This window comes from Lissotriton helveticus, chromosome 3_1 (assembly GCF_964261635.1).
Source record: "Lissotriton helveticus chromosome 3_1, aLisHel1.1, whole genome shotgun sequence".
Classification (NCBI taxonomy): domain Eukaryota; kingdom Metazoa; phylum Chordata; class Amphibia; order Caudata; family Salamandridae; genus Lissotriton; species Lissotriton helveticus.
In genome coordinates, this window is record NC_136061.1 from 537,873,730 (window position 1) to 537,898,163 (window position 24,434).

A 24,434-nucleotide genomic window follows, 5' to 3' on the forward strand; every position below is an offset into this window, starting at 1 on the left:
AAGGCCAGACGGCGGGAGGCATCCCGAGGAGAAGGGGTCACCACCACCCCGGAGCGGGGAGGGAGGGACAGGAACTCGATCCTGTAGCCCCGCGACAAAACATCCAGCACCCATCTGTCGGAGGTCGTCAGGCGCCAAGCAGGAAGGAACTGGCGAAGCCTCCCACCAACCGGAGGCGGACCACCAGCGAGAACGTCCCCTAGGCTGGCATAGTCAGGAACGCTGCGGACCAGACCCGGCACCCCTTTGGGACTTCTGCTGAAACTTCCGGGTAAAAGACCGGCCAGTGCCACGGTGACTCCGAAACGAGGACTGCTGAAATCTGGAAGGCTGGCGGAAAGACCTGGCACCAGAGAAGGAGGAACCCCTACGGGGCGGAAGACCACGAAAGGACAAAGAATGCTTGCGCTCCTTGAAGACCTTGTGCAGTTTCTCCTCCAGCGAGTCACCAAACAGACGGGCACCATTGAAAGGCAGCCTCAAAGCCATGGAACGCTGGGCCGCGTCAGTCTTCCAATCCCTCAGCAATAGGTTACGACGGGCAGCAACAGAGGAACCACAGGACATAGCAGAAGCCCTCACAGAATCAAAGGCGATGTCCGACAGGAACTCCGCCTGGCGCTCCATAGACTCCAGCAACTCCGGACAACTGGCACCCTCCTGCATAGATGAAAACAGGGACTTGAAATCGGTCAGCAGAGACTGGGCAACATACGCCCCATAAACGCCAGAACGAATAGCCAGGTGCGAGGCGGCATAAGACTTCTTCAGGGCAGAATCCACCTTCTTGTTCACGTCGTCCTTCAGAATGTTATCATCCGCCAGAGAAGGACGACCCACAAGACTGGCCACAACAGAGTCCACAGGAACGGAATCAGGCAAATTTTCCGCCATATCCTGCAAGGGATAAAGCTTGGACATAAACCTGGGCATGGAAATATGTAAATGTAAATGTAAATGTAAAGCGTTTCTTATATAGCGCGGACTACACTCCAGGGAGCATCTTTGCGCTTTTAATGAAAGAGATCTGAGAAACGTACAGCCAGGGGTCTAGGGAGTTGATACATATTAGATTAAAGATATACATTGTGTTTCGGGTAGGGCAAAGATCCAGGTTTTAAGGGTCTTTCTAAAACTAGCCTCAGTGGAGATTAAACGGAAGTGTGGTGGAAGCATATTCCAAGCTTTAGAGCCCTGAACTGCTAGGGCTTTCCCTCCTCTCGTCTTGAATCTAAACTTAGGGATGGTGAGAAGGTTGGCAGTTTGGGATCTAAGACATCGTGAGGGGATGTAATGCTTGAACATACTCTGTATGTAGCTCGGTCCTCTACCATTGAAGGCTCTGTAGGTGATCAAAAGAATTTTGAAAAGCACCCGTTTGTGGATTGGCAGCCAGTGTAAGATGTTCAATGCTGCTGTGGCTGATGTTCTCTTTTTCCATCCCAACACCAATCTGGCTGCAGCGTGCTGCACCATTTGTAGTTTATGGCAGATTTCTTTATTGGTCCCTGCATAGAGACTGTTGCAGTAGTCAATGCGGGAAGTTATAAGGGCTACTGCAACCATTTTCCTTGCTGATAAAGGAATCAGGTCGAAAAATTTTCTAAGCCCTTTTATGATGCCAAAGCAAGTCCCTGCTACGGCCACTGCTTGTTGTTTGAAACTAAGGGAGGGGTCGAATTTAACCCCTAGGTTATGGACCGAAAGGGCAGTATTGGGAGGGGCAGTGGCATCCTCTGGCCACCAAGATTCGGGATTGAATAGATTTCCCTTACCGAAAGGTAAAATCTCAGTTTTACCCGAGTTACATTTCAGGTGATTCATATCCATCCATTTAAAGATCGCTTTAAGGCAGTTCTTAAGTTTCAATTCAGCTTCACCGGTATTGTCTTCCATGACCAAGATGAGCTGTCTGTCATCTGCGTAGGATATAGTATCTATGCCGTAAGATGATATAAGGGCAATTAAGGGGGCCATATATAAGTTGAAGAGCGTAGGGCTCAAACAGGAGCCCTGGGGCACTCCTGTTCCTAGTAATTTTTCTTCTGACTTATATTGGCCTAAGATGACCACCTGTTGTCTATTTTCTAGGAAGCTTTTAAGCCAGTTCAGCACATTCCCAGTGATCCCTGCCGCGGCTAGACGGTTTATCAGGATGGTATGTGACACCGTATCAAAAGCCGCGGACAGGTCCAGCAGCACCAAGACTGCTTTCTTACCCTGGTCTAATGCAGCTCTGAGCGTTTCAGATGTAAATATCAAAGCCGATTCGGTTGAGTGCTGAGCTCTAAAACCGGCTTGATTGGGGTGCCAGATGTTGTTGGCTTCCAAAAAAGCGGTGAGCTGTTTATTAACTGCCTTCTCAGTTAGTTTGCAGAAGATAGGAAGGAGAGAAATGGGGCGGAGGTTCGTGAGGATTGCAGGATCAGGTAGTGGCTTTTTCTGCAGGGGCTTCACTGCTGCGAGCTTCCATTCCTCAGGGACTGAGCCTAAATTAAGTGATGAATTAATAATGTTATTAATGAATGGGTTTGTGATCTCTATTAATGTATGAAGGACAAAAGGAGGGCAGGGGTCAAAGGGTGAGCCTGATTTGAGCTTTAGGATCTCAGTCTGAGATTCCTCTTGACTGACAGGTAAAAAGGAGGACAGAGTGTTCTTCTTTGAGTTGACACTGTCCATCGGGTTCTCCTCTTGGAAAAAGGGTTGAGGGAAATCTTTGATAAGCATTTGGATTTTAGTATCGAAGAAATCCGCTATGGTGTCACATAGGCTTTGGGAAGGGGGAATGTCCCTTTGCATGGATTTAGAGTTAGTAAAAGTATTCACGATGTTGAAAATTTCTTTCTGCCTATTATTGCTTTTAATAGCTTCTGTGAAATACTCTCTTTTAGCTGTTTTAATCATCCCATGATAAAGGCGGCGGGCGGCTTTATAGTTGTTACGATCTAGATCAGCATAATTGAGGCGCCACCTCCGCTCGAGAGCTCTAACCTTCCTCTGTTCTGTTTTTAAGGTTGGGGAGAACCAGGGGGCAGAGGATCTCTGTTTCCTACTAGGCATTAAACTAGGAATGGCCGATCCCTCTCCTGCGCCAAGTGTATTTATCCATTTTCTAAAAGACTGACTGTCTTTGTCGGGGTCTCCCATCGCAGGGGGTCTAGATGCTGTTGCTCTAGTCAGATCTTTCCAAATATGATCAGGGTCCTTCCATTCCTTCAGCAGGACATCAGAGACAAAGGGATGGACCGGCAAGGAAGAGGCAACAGGCTTCCTAAACTGCGGCAAGAGCGAATCCTGAGAGGTACTGGGCGCAGAATCATCAGGAAACCTCATGTTAACTCGCACATGGGAAAGGACGTCAGGCAAGAGATCCCTGGAAATGTATTTGCCCTGAAGCTCAACTGCAGCTGAAGAAGACTCATCAGACTCAGAAGAAGATGAAATATCAGAATAAAGCGCAGCAGAACCAGAAAGACCAGCAGCATCCTTCCTGGTCGCCTTCAAATCGGAAAGAGTCTCCAGGATAAGGCGCTTAAGCCGATCATCATCAACTCCCTTGACACATTTCACAGGAGGAGGAGAGGAGGCAACCCTGGAACCAGAGGTAGAGGGAGGCACAGGAGAGGAATGCTTCCTCTTGCGATGGTGTTTGCCCATAATGAACACACAACGCACAAAGCAGGAACAAATGTATGTACACCACAAGGGCACACAAACACCCCCCAGAGGCCGCCTATATATACATATACTGGGCACACCCAAATCAACCCCCCACAGGGAGGACCGTAATAGGCCAAAAACGGCCGAAACAACCAAGAAAGCCTCAAAAACCAACCAGGGAGGCAAGCCCACGACCCCCTAGCCAACCAACAAACCAGGCCGGAAAAGAGGGAGGGGCAGGCAAAGCAAAAAGAGAAGCAAACAGCCCTCGCGGTAAACAAAGAAGAAAATAAAGGAGCGACTCACCAAGGCTCCGCCAGCGCCAGAACCACCACCAGAATCGGGACGCAGGACCGCCGAACCTGGAGGGGGCGGCACAAACCAAAATTGCCCCCCAAGGACCGGAGCGCCCGGAGCCCACCCAGGCGTCTGTCCAAACAGTTGTCCGGGAAGAAATGCCAACCGCGCATGCGCGGAACTACACAGGCATCGCGAGAGGAGGGCGGGCTTCCATACACCATCACAGAGGAAGCCCGGCCAAAGGAAACAGCGCAGTGGCGCAGGCTGTCTCGTGTTCGAAACAGCGCCCAGCAGCGCCTCCACACCGGGCCCCCACACCACAGAGAGGCCCGGGGGGAAGAGATGAACACACGGGGAGGAGCGCGCAAAACCCAGCGCTCCTCGACCCATGCTCCAAGACAACGAAGCCCAATGGAAACATCCCCGGGCCCCCACAACCACAGAGAGGCCCGGGGGGCCCGAGGAACAACATGGGGAGGGGCGCGCAAACAGCAAACCAGCGCTCCCAACCCCTACCTGCCAACAGGTGAGCCCCGGCATCCATCCAGGCACAGCAGCAGCGAACAGGGCATGAAGAAGGAGGAAGACCAGAGAAGCCCAGCAGCCCAGGTCAACCTAGCCCAGGAGGAGACAGGGAAGCCCAGCAGCCCTACTCCAAAGAATCTCACGATGGTCCATGGGATCCCCCCAGAGCCCAGCAGAGGAGGAGCCACAGGACAAATATGGAGGTAAGTGCCCGGCACCCACCCCAGCGTCTCCCATCAAGTAATCCACCAACAGGAAACAAAACAGGTTGTGCTTCTAGTGGTTGAGTGTAATATAGCACCTGGCAGGAGGGGGGGTGGAGCCTAAAAGTGTTTCCTGTTTTGTTTCCTGTCTGTGGAATACCTCATGAGTGATGACTGGGTCGAGGACGAGGGACGTAGAGGTAATGCCTTCTCTCACAGTGAAGCTAGCAATGTCTCATGTTGTATGCAGCAGTGGGAAAAACGAAATCAGACCAGTGGATGAAGAGGGCTGTCTGTCTGAAAGTCTCTAGATGTATATTATATATCGAAGTTTAGGCAAAATCAAAAGGTCTTAGCTGACGCCAGACCTTCAAACTCCATCTTCAGGATGTCTACGAATAGGGGAAGTCTATAGGTTACAGTTACTTGGTGTGTGTTTTAATATTGACAAGACTCAGTCTTTCATCCTTTGCTATTCATATGTTGAGTATTAATTAGACTACCAGTAGCACAATGTATTAACAAACTCTGGTATGAACTCCGGTATGAAGCACTATATATATCATTTTACTATTACCCATACTTAATAGGCCAAAAAAGTACAAGTTGATGACTCTTGTAACCCGCCTGATAATAGTAATGATGTTTTTCCAATAGCACTTCAAACCATATCTGTCATTCCTAAGCACTCTAAACACCAGATGAGTGGTAGTCATGGTCAAAGGCATGTCATCACCTGCATGGGAGAGACCTGCAGCATTTAGGAAAATAGTGTGAGAAGCTGAAGCATCTCCATGGATTCGCCAGTGCCCAAGATTAACTCCCCATCAAGTGCCTTGTTTTTCTCAAAGGTGAACTCAGCAACAGCTAGTTATGTTCACACAAGTATCCCTAACTATCGACGTAAACATGAGTGAGAAGGCCAGTGCTAAACTCAAAGGAGAGTGTAAGTACAGTGCAACACAAAAATGGAAACTGCAAAAAAAGTATGACCTGCCAGCCAGAGCTGTGTTTAACACAATACTTGAATAATATTTCCAATATTTTAAATATATTTACTGCGTCCAGAGTCATCTAAGCACTGGAAAACACAAAACATTACAAAACACACTATGTTAATGTAACAGAGTACTGGTACAAACAACTGGTAACTTCACAATGAGAACAGTAATCTCATGTGGGAACTGGCCAACAGTTTAAAAAGAATGTTGTTACTATATGGCACTCAGAGGGAGCCTGGCTCAACGCACAACATGAGGTCTGCATTCAGTTAATGTTTAGTCTATCCCAGTGTTTTCAAAGACTGGGAAAAAAACAGTGGTGATCAGTGTTTACTCTTTTTGTGATGCTTAAAAATCACAGGGTTGGTGTTTATCCAGTACTTATAAAAATGTTTCCTTTTATTTCCTTCCTTTTGTTAGCTTTATCTTCCTTCTATACTGCTCCCCACTCTCCTCTTTGTACTATTTCCTTGAATGTGCTCCTTCAAGTAAAGTTTCATTATTTCTCTTGCCACCCTGACTGTCTCATTTCACACCAGTCACACAGCTCTTTTCAGCACTTCAGTCCCACCCCATATGAAGGATGTTCATGGATGGAGACAGGTTTGCACTTCAATGAGATTTGAATATAGCAGATGAAAGGTTATATAATAGGCATTTAACACATCTTCCTGAAAATGTGCTGTTCAGACAATGATAGAGATCGGCTCAATGAAAATGTCCTCCTTGGGACATGAGATAAATATTGTGGGGCGCCTGGTGCTCCGTTATGCCAGTGTCACACGGCTCTGTTCTTTGTCTCAGGTCACCAAGAAGGTACTGAGCTAATACATGTATTGCTACAACCAGATGTGGGCCGTGGGCATACACAAGAGGCCTGCTAATAAATGAATATGCATGCTGTAAATTATTGGTCTTTTGGGAACAACAAGCTGTGCAGTTATATGAAGCATCAACTGATGTAATAACAAACCTTGTCCTAAAGCAACTTTAGATGGTTTGCCTGTGCAATTCACAGCATGAATGAAGATTTTTGTTGGGCTGTGCCTATCAGACTTTGCATTTATTTGAAAGTCAGCATGACAACCACTGAGCATTCATTAGTCTCAAGCATATGGGTATTTATTTGAAAGCAAGCAGGGACTGATCTCATGCCAGGAATACATGAGAGAAGGCCCTTTATCTTTGTGTTGAAAGCAGCGGGAACTGTTCTAGTGCAATTTACGCCTCATGAGGAAGAACGAGCATACTTCAATACGCTTCCATTAAATGCAGTCACCGTGGTTTGTATGGGCCCCTTTACCAAGTGAAAAGCCTTGTTTCGGCAATGTAAGATCCAAGCTTCCTTTTGACATGAAGGAAGAAGCAATGGATGTTAAACCTGGTGACTATGGGCTGTAACATCAGTGTGCAGCCTCACAATGGGTCCATGCATCCATTTTTGTTGAAATTGCCCTGCCTGAAACACATCCTAGAGAGCACAGAGCAGTGATTGCCTTTACATGCTTCTGAACTGTACTGTATACAGCTCATATACAGCGGAGTTAGTGTATGCAATGTAGGCAGAGCAGACAGCAAAACCTGCACACGACCCTTCGAGGCCTGTATATGGGAGCGGAATATGTTCACGATATGTCCACCGATTGATCAGTAAGACGGGATTTGATTCTTCAAGCATGCTTTTCAGACCATCACAATGTAACCTATGAGAAGTAGTGCTTCGTGCGTCACTTTTGGAGGACATTGATTCAGGAGGTATCCCTAAGCAAAGTGATCTTTGTTGCCACACACCTGACGCCCAAGCTTTCAGAAGGAAAGCCCTGTCCCGTTCTCAGTGCAGAAAGATGACGGATGAAAAGATGGAATGAGACCCTGCTCAGAGGTCATTTGGGAACCTGTTGGCCACTAAACGCCAACGTACAGTGAAGTGAAGTCATATAAAGTGGGCCATGCTTCTAAGTAACGTTAGTTTATACTCCTGTGATCTCACTATGTAGCATCCACTGCTTCAGATAAAGCATTACTTCCACCATGCCAGAGGCTTGGTATGACTCGGACATGTGCTGTGTGGAAATGTTTTCCAGGGTGTTAACTTACTCCTGTTGACCTATTGGTTGAGCAGTATGATATCCCTGCGGGAAATTTTCTGACATCTAAAGGCCATCTGGTGACTTTTACACACATTTGGGAAATAACCCGCAACCCGCTCTCTCATACAAACAATATTCACAATACGAACAAGTGAAAGATGGGTCTTTAGGCTGGTTGGAGCCCTTCCAAACTGTTCCCATCCACCCCACACACACACTTCTGAGCTAAATGAGCAGCTGATGGGAGATGCACCTTTACACAAATGGAATGGGACACTATCATTTATCACAACCCCTCAAGAGATCACCAAATTCCAAATTTCAATGTATTCAATTGAACATTCTACAAAGGGCTTACCTGACCATGGCACACTTAGGGAAAATCTACAATACTGCGAACATTATGTGTCCTTGATGTCAGGCTGGTGCAGAAGGCATTAAGCATGTTTTGGGTTTGCACAACTGCTACCACCTTCTGGTTTGAAATTACTAATATATTTACACTTGTCACAAGCCACTGTGACTTGCACAGCCTGGAAAGTAGTATACTCTGTCTCAACATGCATCCCAAAGCTGTAAAAGTTAACAGTCGGTTCCAGGACTTGACTGTCTTCCTCACATAAAGAACACTCGTCATGCACTGAAATGCCCCCTCTCTTTCAGGAATCACTTAGGGCCTAATTATGATGTCGGGAGGATCGCCACTGACAGGCCATCGGTGGCAGTCTGTCTGACATCTGAGGCAGCAGCCTGACTGCTGGATAAGTATACCGGCAGTCAGAGTGCCTTTGGCGGAAAGGCGGCTGCCTCCGACAGACTCAAGCAGCCCGTTGGGGCGCCGGTCACAGCCTAATCCCTACAATGGGGATGGGGCCTGTGGAGGCACCACAGTATGGATTAGGATGTCCCTTTCCCTCTGCCTTTACATAGTGGTTCAACTGCCATGTATAGGCAGGCAGAAAGGGACTTTGGTGGCCCCTAAGCAGGGCCCCTGTCCCACGTGGGCCTCTGCTATGGGGCCACGGTAGCATCCCTAACATCCATGCACTGTGTGCCAAGCACTACCTGGTGCCTGGCACACGGTGCATGGATGTTTGAAAACATCCCTTTTTCCATTGTGGCTTGTGCTGCGGCCCGAAAAAAAAAAAGAACAAGAGCACCCCATATGTCCATGTGAACAGGGGAATGAAGGCAACCTTAGCAAGTGTTCACATGGAACACACTTATAGAAACAAGTTTTTTTCCCACATCCTTTTCTGTGCAGAACGAATCTATTAAAAAGCTTTAGAAATTACATCAAAACTAAGATTCCAGAGCAGCCGGTATTTTTAAACAACTATGGTTCAGCTGAACCAAGTTTATTTGAGCAAGGAATAATAGTTTCGACAAACAGATGTGGGCATTTCTCAAGGAAAGTAGGGAGAGTGAGTATCCCCAGGTGAATAAACAAACCAAAACCGAATTTGAAGACGAGAAGGTAACGTGAAAATGTTAACATAACGGTATATTGACAGTTTTGTTTCCATTCAATAAAATTCGAGACACAGAAAATAAATCATTGTATCTCAGTTCAAAGAAACAATCTGTCTTTGTTCATTTGTCGACATTTCGACCTTAGGAAAAATAAATAAGGTCTCATCAGTACTGAAATGACTGGGGTTGGCTGAGGAAGTGGAGGCCCAGTCTGGGAAGGATAGGTAGTGACGATAGTGGTGCTCAGTTGAGCAAAATCCTGTTTACGATTGGTTCAGGTGGCAATCCCCTAATATGTCCCTTAATTGGAGAGGAATATCTTTAATGGGCTCTCTTCCAAGGTGAAGGGATCTTGCATGCCTTGAGATAGCACATCAATTAGTTATCAGCAAAATATACGGATTGGGCAGTGAATGCTCCCAAGCAGACCGCTGTGCGGTTCTGGGTGAAGTCGGCTGGTATCAAATAGCTAATTATGTATCGTCACTACCTATAGTGCCCCTCCCTTCCCAGTTTAATTTGTTATTTCTGTTTCTTTGTTCACATTGACACAAAAGTATTGCTGTTGTGAATTTCGCATCTTCCTTTACTAATATATATATATATATATATAGTTCTGAGATAAACCAACTTCACCCTGAAATGATGAGCAATGCCAAGAATATATTGCGTCAATGATTACTTTCATATAAACTCAATAAGTGACGAGGTTACCAAAACAGGAGTGTAAGTAAATCCTGGGGCCTCAGGGACATTTTGGATGGTCACAAGGGCATCTTTTTATGCAACTTACCATGACCCGAGTGGGTTTTAGTGGGAGTATCCATCATAAAAAAAGTGCATAGATGTAGAGGCTGTACTTATAAAACTTTGGTAAAAGAGTAGCAAAGTTAAATGTTTTCTAGTTTCTACAGAAAAGCAACTGTTGCCTTTGGTGGTTCTTTATTGATTATAATCAGTTTTAATTGTAATGGGTCTGCTTCCGTTTTACCTTTGCCAACCACTGCTTATGCCATGCTTACAGTGGCTGGAGTGTGCATTGTTTTATTGTGTGCACCTGTAATCTTTATTTGTATACTGTTCATTTGGTACTCGGTATTGTCATAATTGTATGCTTGTAATATATTCATGAGACTATTTAATGATCTGTTTTTGTTCTGCAATTGCTGACAGTCTGCTGCCAAATGAAGTTTAATGTTACAACATGCATGCACCTTACCATCTTCACCTTTGAGAAATCGAGATTAAGTTATTTGCTCATAATTTGTGGATGCGGAGGTCATCCTCACGATTATATATTTGCATACCATATGTTTTCTCACTCTGCTTGTTAGGATCCCGTGCAACCTATTTGATTGCTGTGCTGCTATAGTAATATCTTGGGGCAGCCTGTACGATTATGGCTTAGATGGCCGGGTAGTGCCCCTTGTATGCTTTGAAGTATGTACAGATGTTCTGACCCTTTTGAAGCAGGATTTCCCTTTGGGTAGTGCTGCAGGGTGATGGTATTCCGGTCCAGCAGAGGCACGGTAATAATTATGCTGCAAAGAGCTAATGAGAAGAAATGGAACTAGTTCCAGTGGTTCCTGAAGATTCTCCAATGGAATCTCTTGTTGTTTCTACATTCAAGGTCAGTTATGTAGTGCACGACACTGAAGCTCTCCATGACGTATGTTTCCCGGTCAAAGACTCTGATGTTGAGGAATACCTCAATAGTGAAAGCTGTCTCAGGGTCAAGCATTTTGCTACTTGAATCACACAACATTTCATTTCAATGGTGCTGAGACCTTGATGGACCACTGGCGATGTCAGTGTGGGTCGCTGGAAGATTTAAATTATGGAGCCTGTGGTACAAAACCCATTTGCTGAGATGGGACAGTGATATGGACCTAAAAAGACTCTTTTCTGCAGGAGATCTGGAGTCCTTAGTTTCAGAATACCATGCTTGATCTGAAACGGAGTTCCTGAACTACTCCTCAGCGTTGTAGCTCACAACTGTTTTAGGGTCATCGGAACCTCAGCTCAGTGGAACAGTCCAAGAAACAAACCTTTGCAATGCAATTGGTCTTGCCTTTGGGACCTTACATGTATGTAGCTAGGTAGCACATTGGCCTGGGTGCTGAAACATCTACTGTTCTTTAACATACAGGGAAAGTAAGCACCAAACTGTGTGACACGCCAGTATGGGAAGACATGGAGAGAAATATTGCCTTTCAGCGGGAAATGGTGTAGTCCAAAGCTCTGTTTTTAATATAAAATCAGGACCTTCGGTAGTCATATCACTGAGAATATAAGATTTGAAAAACATATTATTGTCTTCGAATGCACAGGCAGATACTGTATCTACCAGAAAAACCGTTACCGAAGGTAAGTAACTTGTTCTTCTGGTAGATACAGTATCTGCCTGTGGATTCCTCACCTTGTGAATATCCCCCTTGCGTCAGCAACGTTCGGAAAATTCTTTGTAGCACTTCGGCGTGGACGACGTCAGGAGCACGGCATCGCGCGCAACTCCGTCTGACGTCACCGACTCCTTATTAGGCCCACGTCGGCGTGATGACGTCAGTTCCGCCTTTTTTTTCGTGCCTTCGAGGCACCCGGACGGACCAACGATAGCAAATATACATATAAACAGTGTACAAAGTACATACAAATCATAAACTGCACACATGGTGCTTAGCAGAGGTTTCAAAAACCCAAAATATATACAAATATAAACACATAAACTCAGGTATAGCAGAGCGGACAACTGGGAAGCGGGTGGGTCATTGAGGAATCCACAGCCAGATACTGTATCTACCAGAAAAAGCGTTACCGAAGGTAAGTAACTTGTTCTTCTGATAGATACATCTGCCTTGTGGATTCCTCACCTTGTGAATAGAGTCCCACAGCAGTCCCCACTCCCAGAGGAGGGCGTACACTCTGCTATACCAAGAAATCTTCGAGGACAGAGCGCGCGAAGTGGCCGTCCCTCCTCACCTCGGTATCCAAGCAGAAGTGCTTCCCGAAAGTGTGGAGGGAGGTCCAAGTCGCGGCTCTGCAAATGTCCTCAACAGGAACACCTCTAGACAAAGCGGATGTTGCAGACTTTGCTCTAGTTGAATGAGCTCTGATACCCTCAGGAGGGTCCTTACCAGCCAGAGAGTAGCAAATCTTGATGCACAGGATTATCCATCTGGAAAGTGTGCGCTTGTTCACCGCTCTGCCCTTTTTGCTGCCAGCAAAACCCACGAAGAGCTGATCATCCACACGATAGTCTCTAGTCCTATCGAGATAGAAACTGACTGCCCTCTTAGGGTCCAAGCGATGAAGCCTCTCCTCCTCCTTGGAAGGGTGAGGGGGAGGATAAAAGGTAGGAAGGGTAATGGATTGTCCTAGATGGAAGGGAGTTACCATCTTAGGAAGAAAAGCAGCCCTGGTCCTGAGAACCATTCTTTCAGCATGAATGGTCAAGAACGGGGGGCTTGGAACAAGGTGAGGAATCCACAAGGCAGATGTATCTATCAGAAAAGACTCTTTTCTGCAGGAGATCTGGAGTCCTTAGTTTCAGAATACCATGCTTGATCTGAAACTGAGTTCCTGAACTACTCATCAGCGTTGTAGCTCACAACTGTTTTAGGGTCATCGGAACCTCAGCTCAGTGGAACAGTCCAAGAAACAAACCTTTGCAATACAATTGGTCTTGCCTTTGGGACCTTACATGTATGTAGCTAGGTAGCACATTGGCCTGGGTGCTGAAACATCTACTGTTCTTTAACATACAGGGAAAGTAAGCACCAAACTGTGTGACACGCCGGTATGGGAAGACATGGAGAGAAATATTGCCTTTCAGCGGGAAATGGTGTAGTCCAAAGCTCTGTTTTTAATATAAAATCAGGACCTTCGGTAGTCATATCACTGAGAATACAAGATTTTAAAAACATATTATTGTCTACGAGTGCTCGTGGAAGACAATTTCTATGGACTGGAATCTAGAGAATGCTAAAGTGATTTGGGTATTTTACGAAACTCTGCTGGTCGTTTCTATCAAGACAGTTAAATAGAGGCAGTTGAACAAGCAGAAAGCAATTCTGGTATTTTACTGACCTCTACTGGTCGTTTTCTATCAAGACAGTTAAATAGAGACAGTTGAACAGAAAGAAAGTTCCTACGCGGTAGCAGACGAGTCATAGGGCTGTTCTCCAGAGCCCACAAAGTACGTACACATATGAGTATATACTAAAGTATATACAAGCGGTCTCGAATGCTCGACCTAAAAAGACTTAGCACAAGGCAGGATCATCTCTTTAGACATTTTTACTACTGCAATATGAACATTTGATTAATGGTAGCTGAGAGAACAGTTAAGACAATACAGTTGAGGTGAAATGGTTGGGGGAAAAAATGACTGCCTTCATATAAAAAAAACTTGAAAATCTGCTGACACTCAAAAGCATTCAATGAAAATCTGCTCCATAATCCAATTAGTAAAAGGAAAAGGATCAATATTACTGTTCTAAAAAGCGTGCTTCACATAGCTGAATTAGGAAAGGCTGACAGTGTCAGAAGGGGAGATGTAAGTTCAAACAGCCCAGCTGGTGTTTGAGCCTAGTTAATTTCTAAGGAGCTTTACAAATGGATCAAGTAGGGAAGCGGGCACTGCCAAAAATATCAATGATGTCTTCCAATACATTTATTACATGCACATACATACGTTGAGATTTGCTAGTGTTTATAAATACTAATGTAAATCCAATCACCATGAAATATACGTACAATGGGATGGATGTAGTGAATAGAAAAGTATTTGCACCTAGATAGGCTGTGTGATATTCATACACTGTGACAGTCGAGGGAAGGATAGGTTATTTGAAGAGAGTGGAGAAACACACAGAGACTTGAATGGGAAGGTTGAGTGGAAGCAGGCATGCACAAACTAAGACTGACAAAAGAAGCAGGGAGGCTGTACAATAGTTATATAAGCTCACATGGACTCACATCAGAGGTAGGGAGATCTTCCCTTTCCGAGAAATTGACTTTGCCATGCAAGTTTTCCTTTAAACTTCAAATTGATGGGTTGTCCCACATGGTAATGATAAATATATTTGAAAGGCCCACTGGTGCTGTCTAGTCTATACTGTTAAAATACCTAGCCCATATTTGTAATGCTATCATATATTAAAAGTTTTTCTTTTACCTGTAGCATCTGTCTGTGAGGGGCGTAATTACAAGTCTTGGAGTGTTGCCAAGATACTCATATCCATACAGCAGACCTGCATTGATCATTTTTGTTTGCAACTGGTTTTCCTATGGAGAAGACGTGAAATTAAGACAGTTAGAGCCAGCACAATGTTTAAGGCTAAGTCCCCTGGTTGTTAATATCAGAATAATGTTAGAATTAGAATGTTTGAGAAAGCTTGTAATTTTTAGCATTAAAAAAACAATTATGCAGGTCAATTATGTCTCACTTATTGCCACCATGTGTCCTTTACAAACCATCAACAATATTCAATAATAGATACTCTGGTACCCAAAGCAAGATTCTGAATCTTATAAAAGTCATCAAAGTCAGATGGTGAAACTGTTGTCTTTGGAAGACGGCATGGCTTTATCTAACCGGCGTTCCTGCAAAGGTGCCCAATATGCACCTTCGCACCTTGACTAACAGTTGAACATTAATATTCTTGGCTCCTTTGACATTGCAAATGTAATAATATATTCATCCGGTGCATCAACATCTAAATTTGATCTTTCTAGTCTTGTTTTGCTCATTAAACTTCTAATTCAGAATTGTAACAAGTGGATTCTTGTTTAGCTTCCACATTAATGCTCAGCACACATTTCACGGAACAAAATCAGTTTGTGTGTGCCACAGCTTCCAGGGTGAAAAAAGTTTAATTATTCCAAAAAGTATATACTTAACAAGGCACTGTTCATTAAATTTGTGAGGTTTTAGGTCTTGGACTCCTTCAGTCAATAAACTTGAAACATGTAATATTGTTCTCTACAACAGCACAGTATAAAATCAATATGTTGACTAAAAGTTACTGCTTATACATTTGACAAGGCACAGCTGAGATTTGGCTGCAGCCCTTGAGAACACTCTTTCTGCTTCTCATGGTCCCACTGTCATGGAATATAACAAATTGATATACGTGGCTTTCATACTAGGTCATTTAAAATGTCATGAGTGATCTAATATGTGAGGTCATAAGCAGTGCATATTGGGGGCGCAAGTTATGGTTCACTAAACTGTAACTGGAGTATTCTAGTGGCATCTGGGCTTTAAAACATTAGCTATTGTCTCATTCTAACACCTAACTATTTTATTACTTTAATCATTGCTTTTTCAGTGAATGCTTGCTTCACTTGTTTATTTAACAAAGTTAAGGTCTTACCATCTAACTTTACTATAAAATCACTTTAATCTTTGGGTTTTTTTGATGACTAGGAAGGATAATGTACCCACTCTTTGCGACCTTTTTATTTTATATAAAATTACCTCCATCAAGTTTTGAGGGCCAGATGGAATGTCTCTCAAAGGGGTGGTGACCAAACTGTGCCTGTCCTTCTCTACGCAGATGATGCAGTGCTTATTTCTCACACCGCAAATGGCCTACAGCAGTTACTTGACTGTTTACTGCATTCATGGGTGCATTAAAATTAAAGGTTAACCATTGAAAATCATGGGGGGCGTGGCTAGAAGTCGAGCATGCCAGACGTGAGCTGACCTAGCTCCGTCTTAAAACCCCCGTTTTGCTATTTATCCTGAAAACTTGGTGCCAAACAACCCCATCCCCGAACATACCTGGAAAGGGGTATCTACCGAGGGTGAGAAGTGGAAGCTCCGATTTTCGCAAGCTGCCTCACGACAGTCCGGCTTCAGAGCGGCGGCGGGGCCTGGAGGCAGTAGACCATCCCCGGCCCACAGTGACAGAAGCGGCGGCCTGGAAGTGAGTCGAGGCCGGGGGGGTGGTGTTTGCCCGCGCCCCCCTCTCCACGCATTTTAAGAGGAGGCTCTGGCCGGACCACGGCTGGGGCAGTGACACGGGCCCCGCATTCTTCCCCGTTCGCTCGATCAGGAGCACCGATCGCGCTGCCTCGCAGCCGAGCAACGAGAAACCGCAGGCCTCAGTGTAGTTGGGGACCGACACCGGAGGCGCGGCACAGAGAAGAGTGATCCCCCCACGAGGGGACCAGACCTCCAGGTCCCTGCCCGTGTCAGGGTAACAGTGCCTGGCCCTCCCCGAGCGGCACGGAGCAGGCCCGGTGAGCGTGGGAGAACCTTGGCGGGCTGCTCGCCCAAGACATGCCCACGGACGACGGAGGCGGCCATTGCTCTGCATCGGAGGTGAGCTCTCCCTGACTCCTGGGCGCAGGAGATCGACGGTGCTGCATCCCCTTAAGGTCTTTACCCGAGGCGTCCCTTCCTGATGGCAGAGACATAAGTGGCATTGCGGGGGCCGGCGGTGGAGGAGCGGCGGCGGCGGCGCTCATGGGGCCGGGGTGTGCACGGAAAGCTTATAGCCTATTCCCCCCCTCCCCGCCATCCCCCCTCTACTACGGAGCTGACAGCGGACGAGGCCCTCACACACGGACACTGCGGTCCACAAGGGCTTGATAGGGGTGATATCCTGAGCATTGACCAACGTCGGAATACCCCACAGGGGTTTTCTACCCAGGAACCTGATAGTCCTTTTGCGTTTGATGGCAGACTTTACCAGGCAGTAAGACCAAAAATGGTGACATCACGAGCACAGAACGCCCTTTGAAGACACTGGGAGCATCCCCTTAGGCGCTATCACTCTGTCAGTTATAAGCACACCAGGGACTTCTACGAGCGCTTGGTATCGTCAACAGGCGAGGCGGCTGCTGGACTGTGGCGAGAGGTAGGGCGCCCCCCTCCCCCTCCGGATCAAGCACGGGCGTGCGCACGGTCGGGTCGCCTCCCAGAGGAATAGTGAACCTGCACGTCGCGGTATCTCGACATAGCGCAAAGAGACCAGTCACACCATGGTGAGAAACAAAACCCGTCCACCAGACCCAGTGTCACGCGCGGTGGTTCATTCCTCTGGTTCGGGGGATCCCCTGGCCTCTTCCAATGAAGACATGATTCCTCCGACAGGTCTGGGGATGCAGGAAGCCAAGCTGGACCTTATTCTCACGGAAATCAGGGCCTCCAGGGAAGCGCTAGAAACACTGATGGACACGATGTCAACGGGCCTCTCACTGTTGAAAGATGACCACAAAAATATTGTCGGAAAGAGTAGCTGAACACAAACTTGCATTGGCTGATCTGATCCCCCAACAGACTGAACATTCCACAAGACTTGAGGAACTGGAACGCCAAATTAAAGGTTTGCGTTAGAGGGTGGATGACGCTGAAGGGCGCTCTCGCCGTAACAATGTACGCATTTTAGGCGTGCCGGAACGCAGTGAGGGGACGAACCCAACTAAATTCGTGGAAGAATGGCTGAGGACAATTATGAACCCAGAGGACCTCACCCCAATGTACAGTGTGGAGAGAGCCCACAGGGTGCCCCCTAGACCGCCGAAACCAGGAGCCCCTCCGCGTCCGCTTATAGCAAGACTCTTGCACTTCAAAGACCGGGACGCAATATTGAAAACCGCACGGGAGAGAACCCCAATAAAATATGAGAACAAAACAATTTCCGTCTACCCGGATTTTACCCAAGCGGTACAGAAAGCCCGGGCGTCCTTTTGGGAAGTGAAACGAACATTGCGGGAGCGTAACATGAAATATTCACTCTTTTTCCCTGCACGGCTCAAAATCATCCACGACCGCAAGACCTTTTTCTTCTACACCCCGGAGGAGGCCTCGGAATGGATGGAGGTGACCCTCACGCCGCCCCAGTCCCAAGACGATCGACCGAGCGAGGCCAACGATTGAGACCCAGTCACTTGGAGAACGCACCCCGACCAACGTGCAGCTACGGAGGTGGAGGTCTCGCAACCTGGAAGGCGAGCTCAGGCGGCTGTGGGGAGCTCTTCGGAAATTGCAGTTTTGACGGCAGATGCACTGGCTGCACACGATGCAAATAATGACATGGACATGACCAGTCAAGCCAGCTCCCACACGGCTGCATCGGATACAGACGCTAGCGTGCAATTGTTCCCACGCATCACGGCTCAGATGGCGGAAGACCTATGAACAGTAACACTGCGGATACAGTTTGGTAAAGTAGAAATGCACCAGCCTGACTGTTTGGAGGGAGGGGAAAGGTACCACGTTACTCATTGATAGTGGGAGGTCCAACGAGTGGGACCTTTGGTGGATAGCCGCCAGTAGGACACGACTGGGCGCACCCCCCTAGGCAAAGGCAATATTGTGATCTGTTTCTACCCCAGTTGGGTACTCTGGTTTGGTCCTTCACAGTTTAGGAGGAGGGACCTTAAAGTTGGGGAGTTCAGCACAAATGTAACACTTACAGTATATAACGGAATGATGTCTATGATGAGATTCAGGGTAATGACTCATGTGCGAAATACTCTTTGTCATGTCGACTCCTAATAATTATAAAATCTGCACCTGGAATGTGAGAGGCCTAGGCTCAGTGCACAAACGACAGAGTTCTGGCACAGCTGAATAGGCGTCATGTTTCAATAGCATACCTTCAGGAAACTCACTTGAATAGAGAGGAGGGGGTTAAACTGCTGCGTAAATGGAGGGGCCAACTATATGCTACGGAATACTCGGCATTCTCCTGAGGGGCAGCCATTTGGATTAGGAACACTGTCCCATTCAAAGTCTTAGAGCATAAGGTTGACAAGGAAGGGAGATTTGTGTTTATACGAGGGCTATTAGATGGTTTAAGCATCATCCTGGGCTGTATATACGCACCCAAATCAGAGCAATCGAAGTTTTTTCAGGATGTAAGTGGAGTATTATCAGGATGGGTAACACATGACTGGGTGATAGGAGGGGACTGCAATGTGGTGTTTGATATCACACTTGATAGGTCACACCCCCCACTTCATGCAACTGACAGTAGAAGACAGGCTGAGGCGCTGGTGACCTGGGCAGATGGGTGGGAACTTGTTGACACTTGGAGGACAATGAACACGACTAATAGGGAATACACATTTTATTCCCCGCCACACAAATTACACACTAGAATTGACCGTATATTCTCTTCACGGTCGCTGACTGGGTCCGTGGTGTCGGTGCTGCATATGGGTAAGACACTATCGGACCATAATCCAGTGGAATTAACGTTACAATGGGGGAGGCTTCCAATCCCCATACCAACGTGGCGCTTACAGCCAGGCTTGTTGGAAGACTCGGTCTTTAAATCCGCTTTGCTGGATGCCAGCACAAAGTACTTTAACGAAAATGAGAACACGGCCAGTTCCAGACCAATTGAATGGGATGCGTTTAAGGCAACTATGCACGGGATAGCGATGGGCACGAAAGTGGGGGTTAAACATATGGTATTGGACAAACTCAAGGCTGTGGAGGGCAGCCTGACGATGCTCGAAAGCGAAGCTGCGGGTACGGATGACAACCTTACTCAACTACAAGACGCGCATATTCAACATGCACAACTATTAGAGGAACTCCGCGTGATAGATTATAGGGAATACACTCACAGACAGCACACGCAGGCTGACAGGGCAGGCCCTCTACTGGCGCGCTTGACACGCAACGCTCCAGAGAGCACTCCTATAATGGAGGTGAAAGACCAAGGCGGGAGGATAACACAAACTCAATTGGATATAAATAACACGTTCAAAAATTATTACACTGATTTATACAGCCCACATACCCCACTTTTGGAACAAAATTTTGAATACTTCCTTTCAGACATACAACTCCCTCAACTGACACCTACACAACGGACTGAGCTTTCGAAACCCGTAACACTAACGGAAATTAGACAGGCCATTAAAGCGATGCCACGTAACAAGGCTCCTGGGTCGGAAGGCCTACCGGCTGAATTTTACCTGACGTATATTGATACTCTGGCCCCAAGATTGCACACCACGTACAGGGAAGCCCTAGAAGGAAACACATTGCCAGAAACGACATTGCAGGCATTGATAGTGTCCCTGTTGAAGCCGGGTAGGGACGCACTAAGACTGGAGAACTACCGTCCACTGTCCTTATTAAATACGGATTACAAAATCCTCAGTAAACTACTGGCGACCCGACTCTCCCAATGCAGCGCGGACATCATACACCCTGACCAATGTGGTTTTGTACCGGGTAGGAGCACCACACTGAACTTGCGGAGACTGAGTCAGTTGATGACGCAGGATGGTAGGGATGGCGGCACCGAAGGGTGTATCTCCCTGGACCTTAGACAGGCCTTTGACTCCCTGAGATGGGACTACATGTTTGCAGTGATGGGCAAATTCGGCATAACACCCGAATACGTTGCATGGGTGAAATTACTTTACCATGGCCCCACAGCACGTGTCCGAACCAATAAGTGTATTTCTGGGCAATTTGAAGTAGCGAAGGGTACTAGACATGGCTGCCCACTATCGCCCTTGCTCTTCATTATCGCCTTAGAACCCTTGCTGATAAAGGTTAGGACTGTGGCAGTTAACAAAGGAATAATCAGTCTAAATACTCACCATATTATCTCCGCTTATGCGGACAACATATTATTGTTCCTTAAAGATATGACGAGCCCACTAACACCGCTACCAGAGATTTTTGACGATTTCCGGGGTCTGTCGGGCCTCACGATCAATGAGGGCAAATTCTATGGGTACTGTTTTCATGGATCTCTTGAGGACACACATTTACAGTTCATACCGTACAGCTTCCAGATTGCTCCCGAGACTTTCAAATACTTGGGTGTACAGATCTATAGACAGCCGCAGGATCTACTGGAGGGTAACCTTGGTAGAGCCCTTAGCACCCTTAAGACACAAGTCCGCTTCTGGAACACATTGCCGCTCTCAGTGGCGGGTAGAGTAACGATCTCAAAAATGGTAGTGCTGCCCAGACTAATATTATTTCACGAACATACCAATACTGATACCCATGCCCTTTTTTAAAGCTTTAAACACGGTCTTAACGGAACTAGTGTGGGGGACCGGGAGGCGACGCATCGGCCTAGTGAAATTACAACTGCCGACGGACGGGGGCGGCATGGGAGTGCCGGACCTGATTGCATATGGCTACGCTTGCCAGCTTAGAGGAGCTATCCACCGTTTACTGCTCCCGCGCGCTAAGATACCGGACTCTACGCCACCTTTGCTCAGACTGGCACTGAGACACTGGAAGGCGGCAATCAAATACACTAATAACCGCTCTACATACGCACCCTTAATACCATTACTGGGAATTCCCCTGGGGACTGGCACACTCACGGAGCGCAGGCTGAAACCTTGGCTCGAAGCAGGAGTGTTATGTGTGGGGGATTTCTTCTCGGAGGGAAGCCTTTTGTCCTGTGCAGACTTCACCAGGTTACACCAGACCCCGAGGGCGCTGTTCCTCACGCATGCGCAGCGGACACATTACATAACCACTCACTGGGCACGAGACGGAAAGGAACCAGTTATAAACACGTTACTTACCATGCAATACCTAATGGGGACGAGCAGTCACCTGACGAAATGGCTCACCAACGGAATACGACAAGACAGAGCGGTGTCACTACAGCCCCTCCGGACCCGCTGGGAGGTAGACGCAGGCAAGGCCCTCAGGGACAAAGAATGGGAAAAGGTACTGAAATACCCCAAGAAAGTAGCACGTAATCCGAAATTCAAATTTATCCAGTTAATGATAGTCCATAGAGCATACCTAACCCCACACAGAATACATGCAATGTTCCCGGAGTCAGCGAACAAATGCCCTAGATGTAGCATAGACGATGCAGGTCTGTTACATATGTTCTGGGACTGCCCTAAGCTCGGGCACTACTGGGTTACAATCCATGAAACTTTGAGGACAGTTGCCCCGAACAGATCCTATACGTCCCTGCTGTACGGCATCCTGGGTCTGGGCCACAAAGAAAAGAAAAGGAGTGTTGCTACTAGATTTGTGGACCTAGCGCTGCTGTTGGCAAAACGAGCGATAGCGATGAGATGGAAGTCACCGAGGCTGCCTGACATTGAGAGCTGGCACGGAGAGGTAGTGAGATGGGGGAAGGCGGAAGGTCTGGAACTACAAAGGGAGGAACGCAGGGGCCTTAGGAAAATGCACATTTCTTTAGATTGGAATTTGATACTGACGGAGATTGAGACATGCGCCACAGCGCACTTTGGATGAGTATCAACACTAAAACACCACGCCTGGCGCTATGTACCCGGGCCCAACGAGAAATGCGTCCCTGGTTCACTTACAGGACGGGATGCGGAACCAGATATCATGTAATGTAACATACGCAATGTAAAGGAAAGAAAGTCGACAGTTAGGATAATCATAAGGATACAAAGACATGGGTCTATGCCAGGAAATTTAAGAATTGTGTGTTCAATAAGTGCTGAGGGTGGGAGGGGGGGAGTTTGTAGAAGTTTCTAATAAATAGAAGAGAGAAGGGTAAACAAGAAAATTGCACTGTTTACTTGTATATGTTCATATTACAGGAAAAATGTGCTATAACATGTTGCTATAATGAATGTCTGTATATGTTTGGAGTATATATGCATCAATAAAAACAATTTAAAAAAAAACTAAAAAACATTGAGAATCATACACCATGACCTGTGGGCCAAAGAATACTAATTTGCGCAGCTTCACTACTGGTGAGATCCCTATTACAAAGGTCGCTCATTTTAATTGTTTTCAAAATGGGAGTTACTGTTCCTGGTAAGAAACAAAGAGTGTCAAGAAAAAGAGAGAAATAACTGCAAGGTGCTAAACCAGTTTATGAAGGACAGTCAACAAGAGTATTTCTTGTTGCCCTCACATATCCCTGGGTATGTCATGCTTCATCATCGGGTATGTGCTCCTCGTCGAGTCGGCGCAGCAATGCCCTACAGGTCCCCTGAAGGGTCACTTTAGCGGAGATCTTTTGTTTTTTCTTGCCATGTGATGAGTGTGAGGGTGTCCTAGAGAGGGTGTTCCAGAGAGGTGGTGAAAAGTGAGTGTGAAACTAGATAAATCTGGCTTGGAGATATCACTCTGAGTTTAATAGAAGAATTTCCCTGTCAGATTAAAAAACCCACAGGTTGGTGTTACTATGGGATTAAAAATGTCCTCTAGTAGCTGAAAAAAGAGGTCAACATGTTTTACTTCTTAAATGGTCAAGTTAATCCTTGGCGCTTCATCAGGACCAGAAAGCAGTGGGAAGGTGGTAAGCCAGCCCCACGTCATCTTCATAACAAACTTTATTCGGTTTATTAAAATAGACCACAAAAGTACGAAGAAAGGAAATATTACAATAAAATAAATAGATGACAATATAATTTTCAGTACATTATAAAAATGCTTCATAAAATGATATTAAATCTTTCTTTGCTCCCCTTTCTAAGATATACTAATAATAGTTTTACATTCGGAGCTAAGGTCTTATGGGAGGGGGAAAAACAAAAACCTCAGCTCGAGGTCCGCTGCACAGTCCTACCTACCTGCATTTCTCCTAAGATAATCAATATTAATTTGAAACTATGTACAATGTTCACAACGAAAAATGAATACAATAATACATTAAGTTAAAACTGCACAGTATACAGCATATAAAAGACTTGTAGTGGTACAGGTAGTTTACCCTATCCCATAATTTACAAAAATAATGTGCCAGGTTATATCCAAAAAGGTAGAGCCAGGGATGGGTTAAGATCTAACCGCCTGATTCATCAAGCTAAATTGCACTCGCAGAGGGCAAGATTCTCAGAATCTTGCCTTTTGTGAGTGCAATTTTTGCATTTGGGATTCATCATCCCAAATGCAAAATTCAGCAGTTCGGGCTGTAGCTGCGATTAAAGGTTCCTATGGAAAATTGCATGGGGGAAAACACGTTTTGGGACCCCTCTTTTTTCTTGGCCCCCGCTTGACGAATCACCCCAGGACTTTCAGAATAGGAGCGGAGCTGGCCATAAGGTTTGAAAATTTCGCAAAGATTCGTCGACCGGCGCCAAAGTTATTCCAAATAGAATGTTGCTGATATATATGTATATATATACATATATATACATATACATATATATACATATACATATATATACATATACATATATATATATACATACATATATATACATACATACATATATATATATAT

General features: G+C 46.1%; 1 protein-coding gene across 1 annotated transcript in view; it reads right to left on the reverse strand.

Annotated features, from left to right (window-relative positions):
- Positions 1-24,434, reverse strand: part of DNAH7 (dynein axonemal heavy chain 7) — a 2,019,015-nt gene that overhangs the window by 1,377,648 nt on the left and 616,933 nt on the right. The window contains exon 23 of the mRNA XM_078680414.1: positions 14,432-14,541. Within this exon, the coding sequence (XP_078536540.1) occupies positions 14,432-14,541 (110 nt within the window). The remainder of the gene's footprint in view (positions 1-14,431; positions 14,542-24,434) is intronic.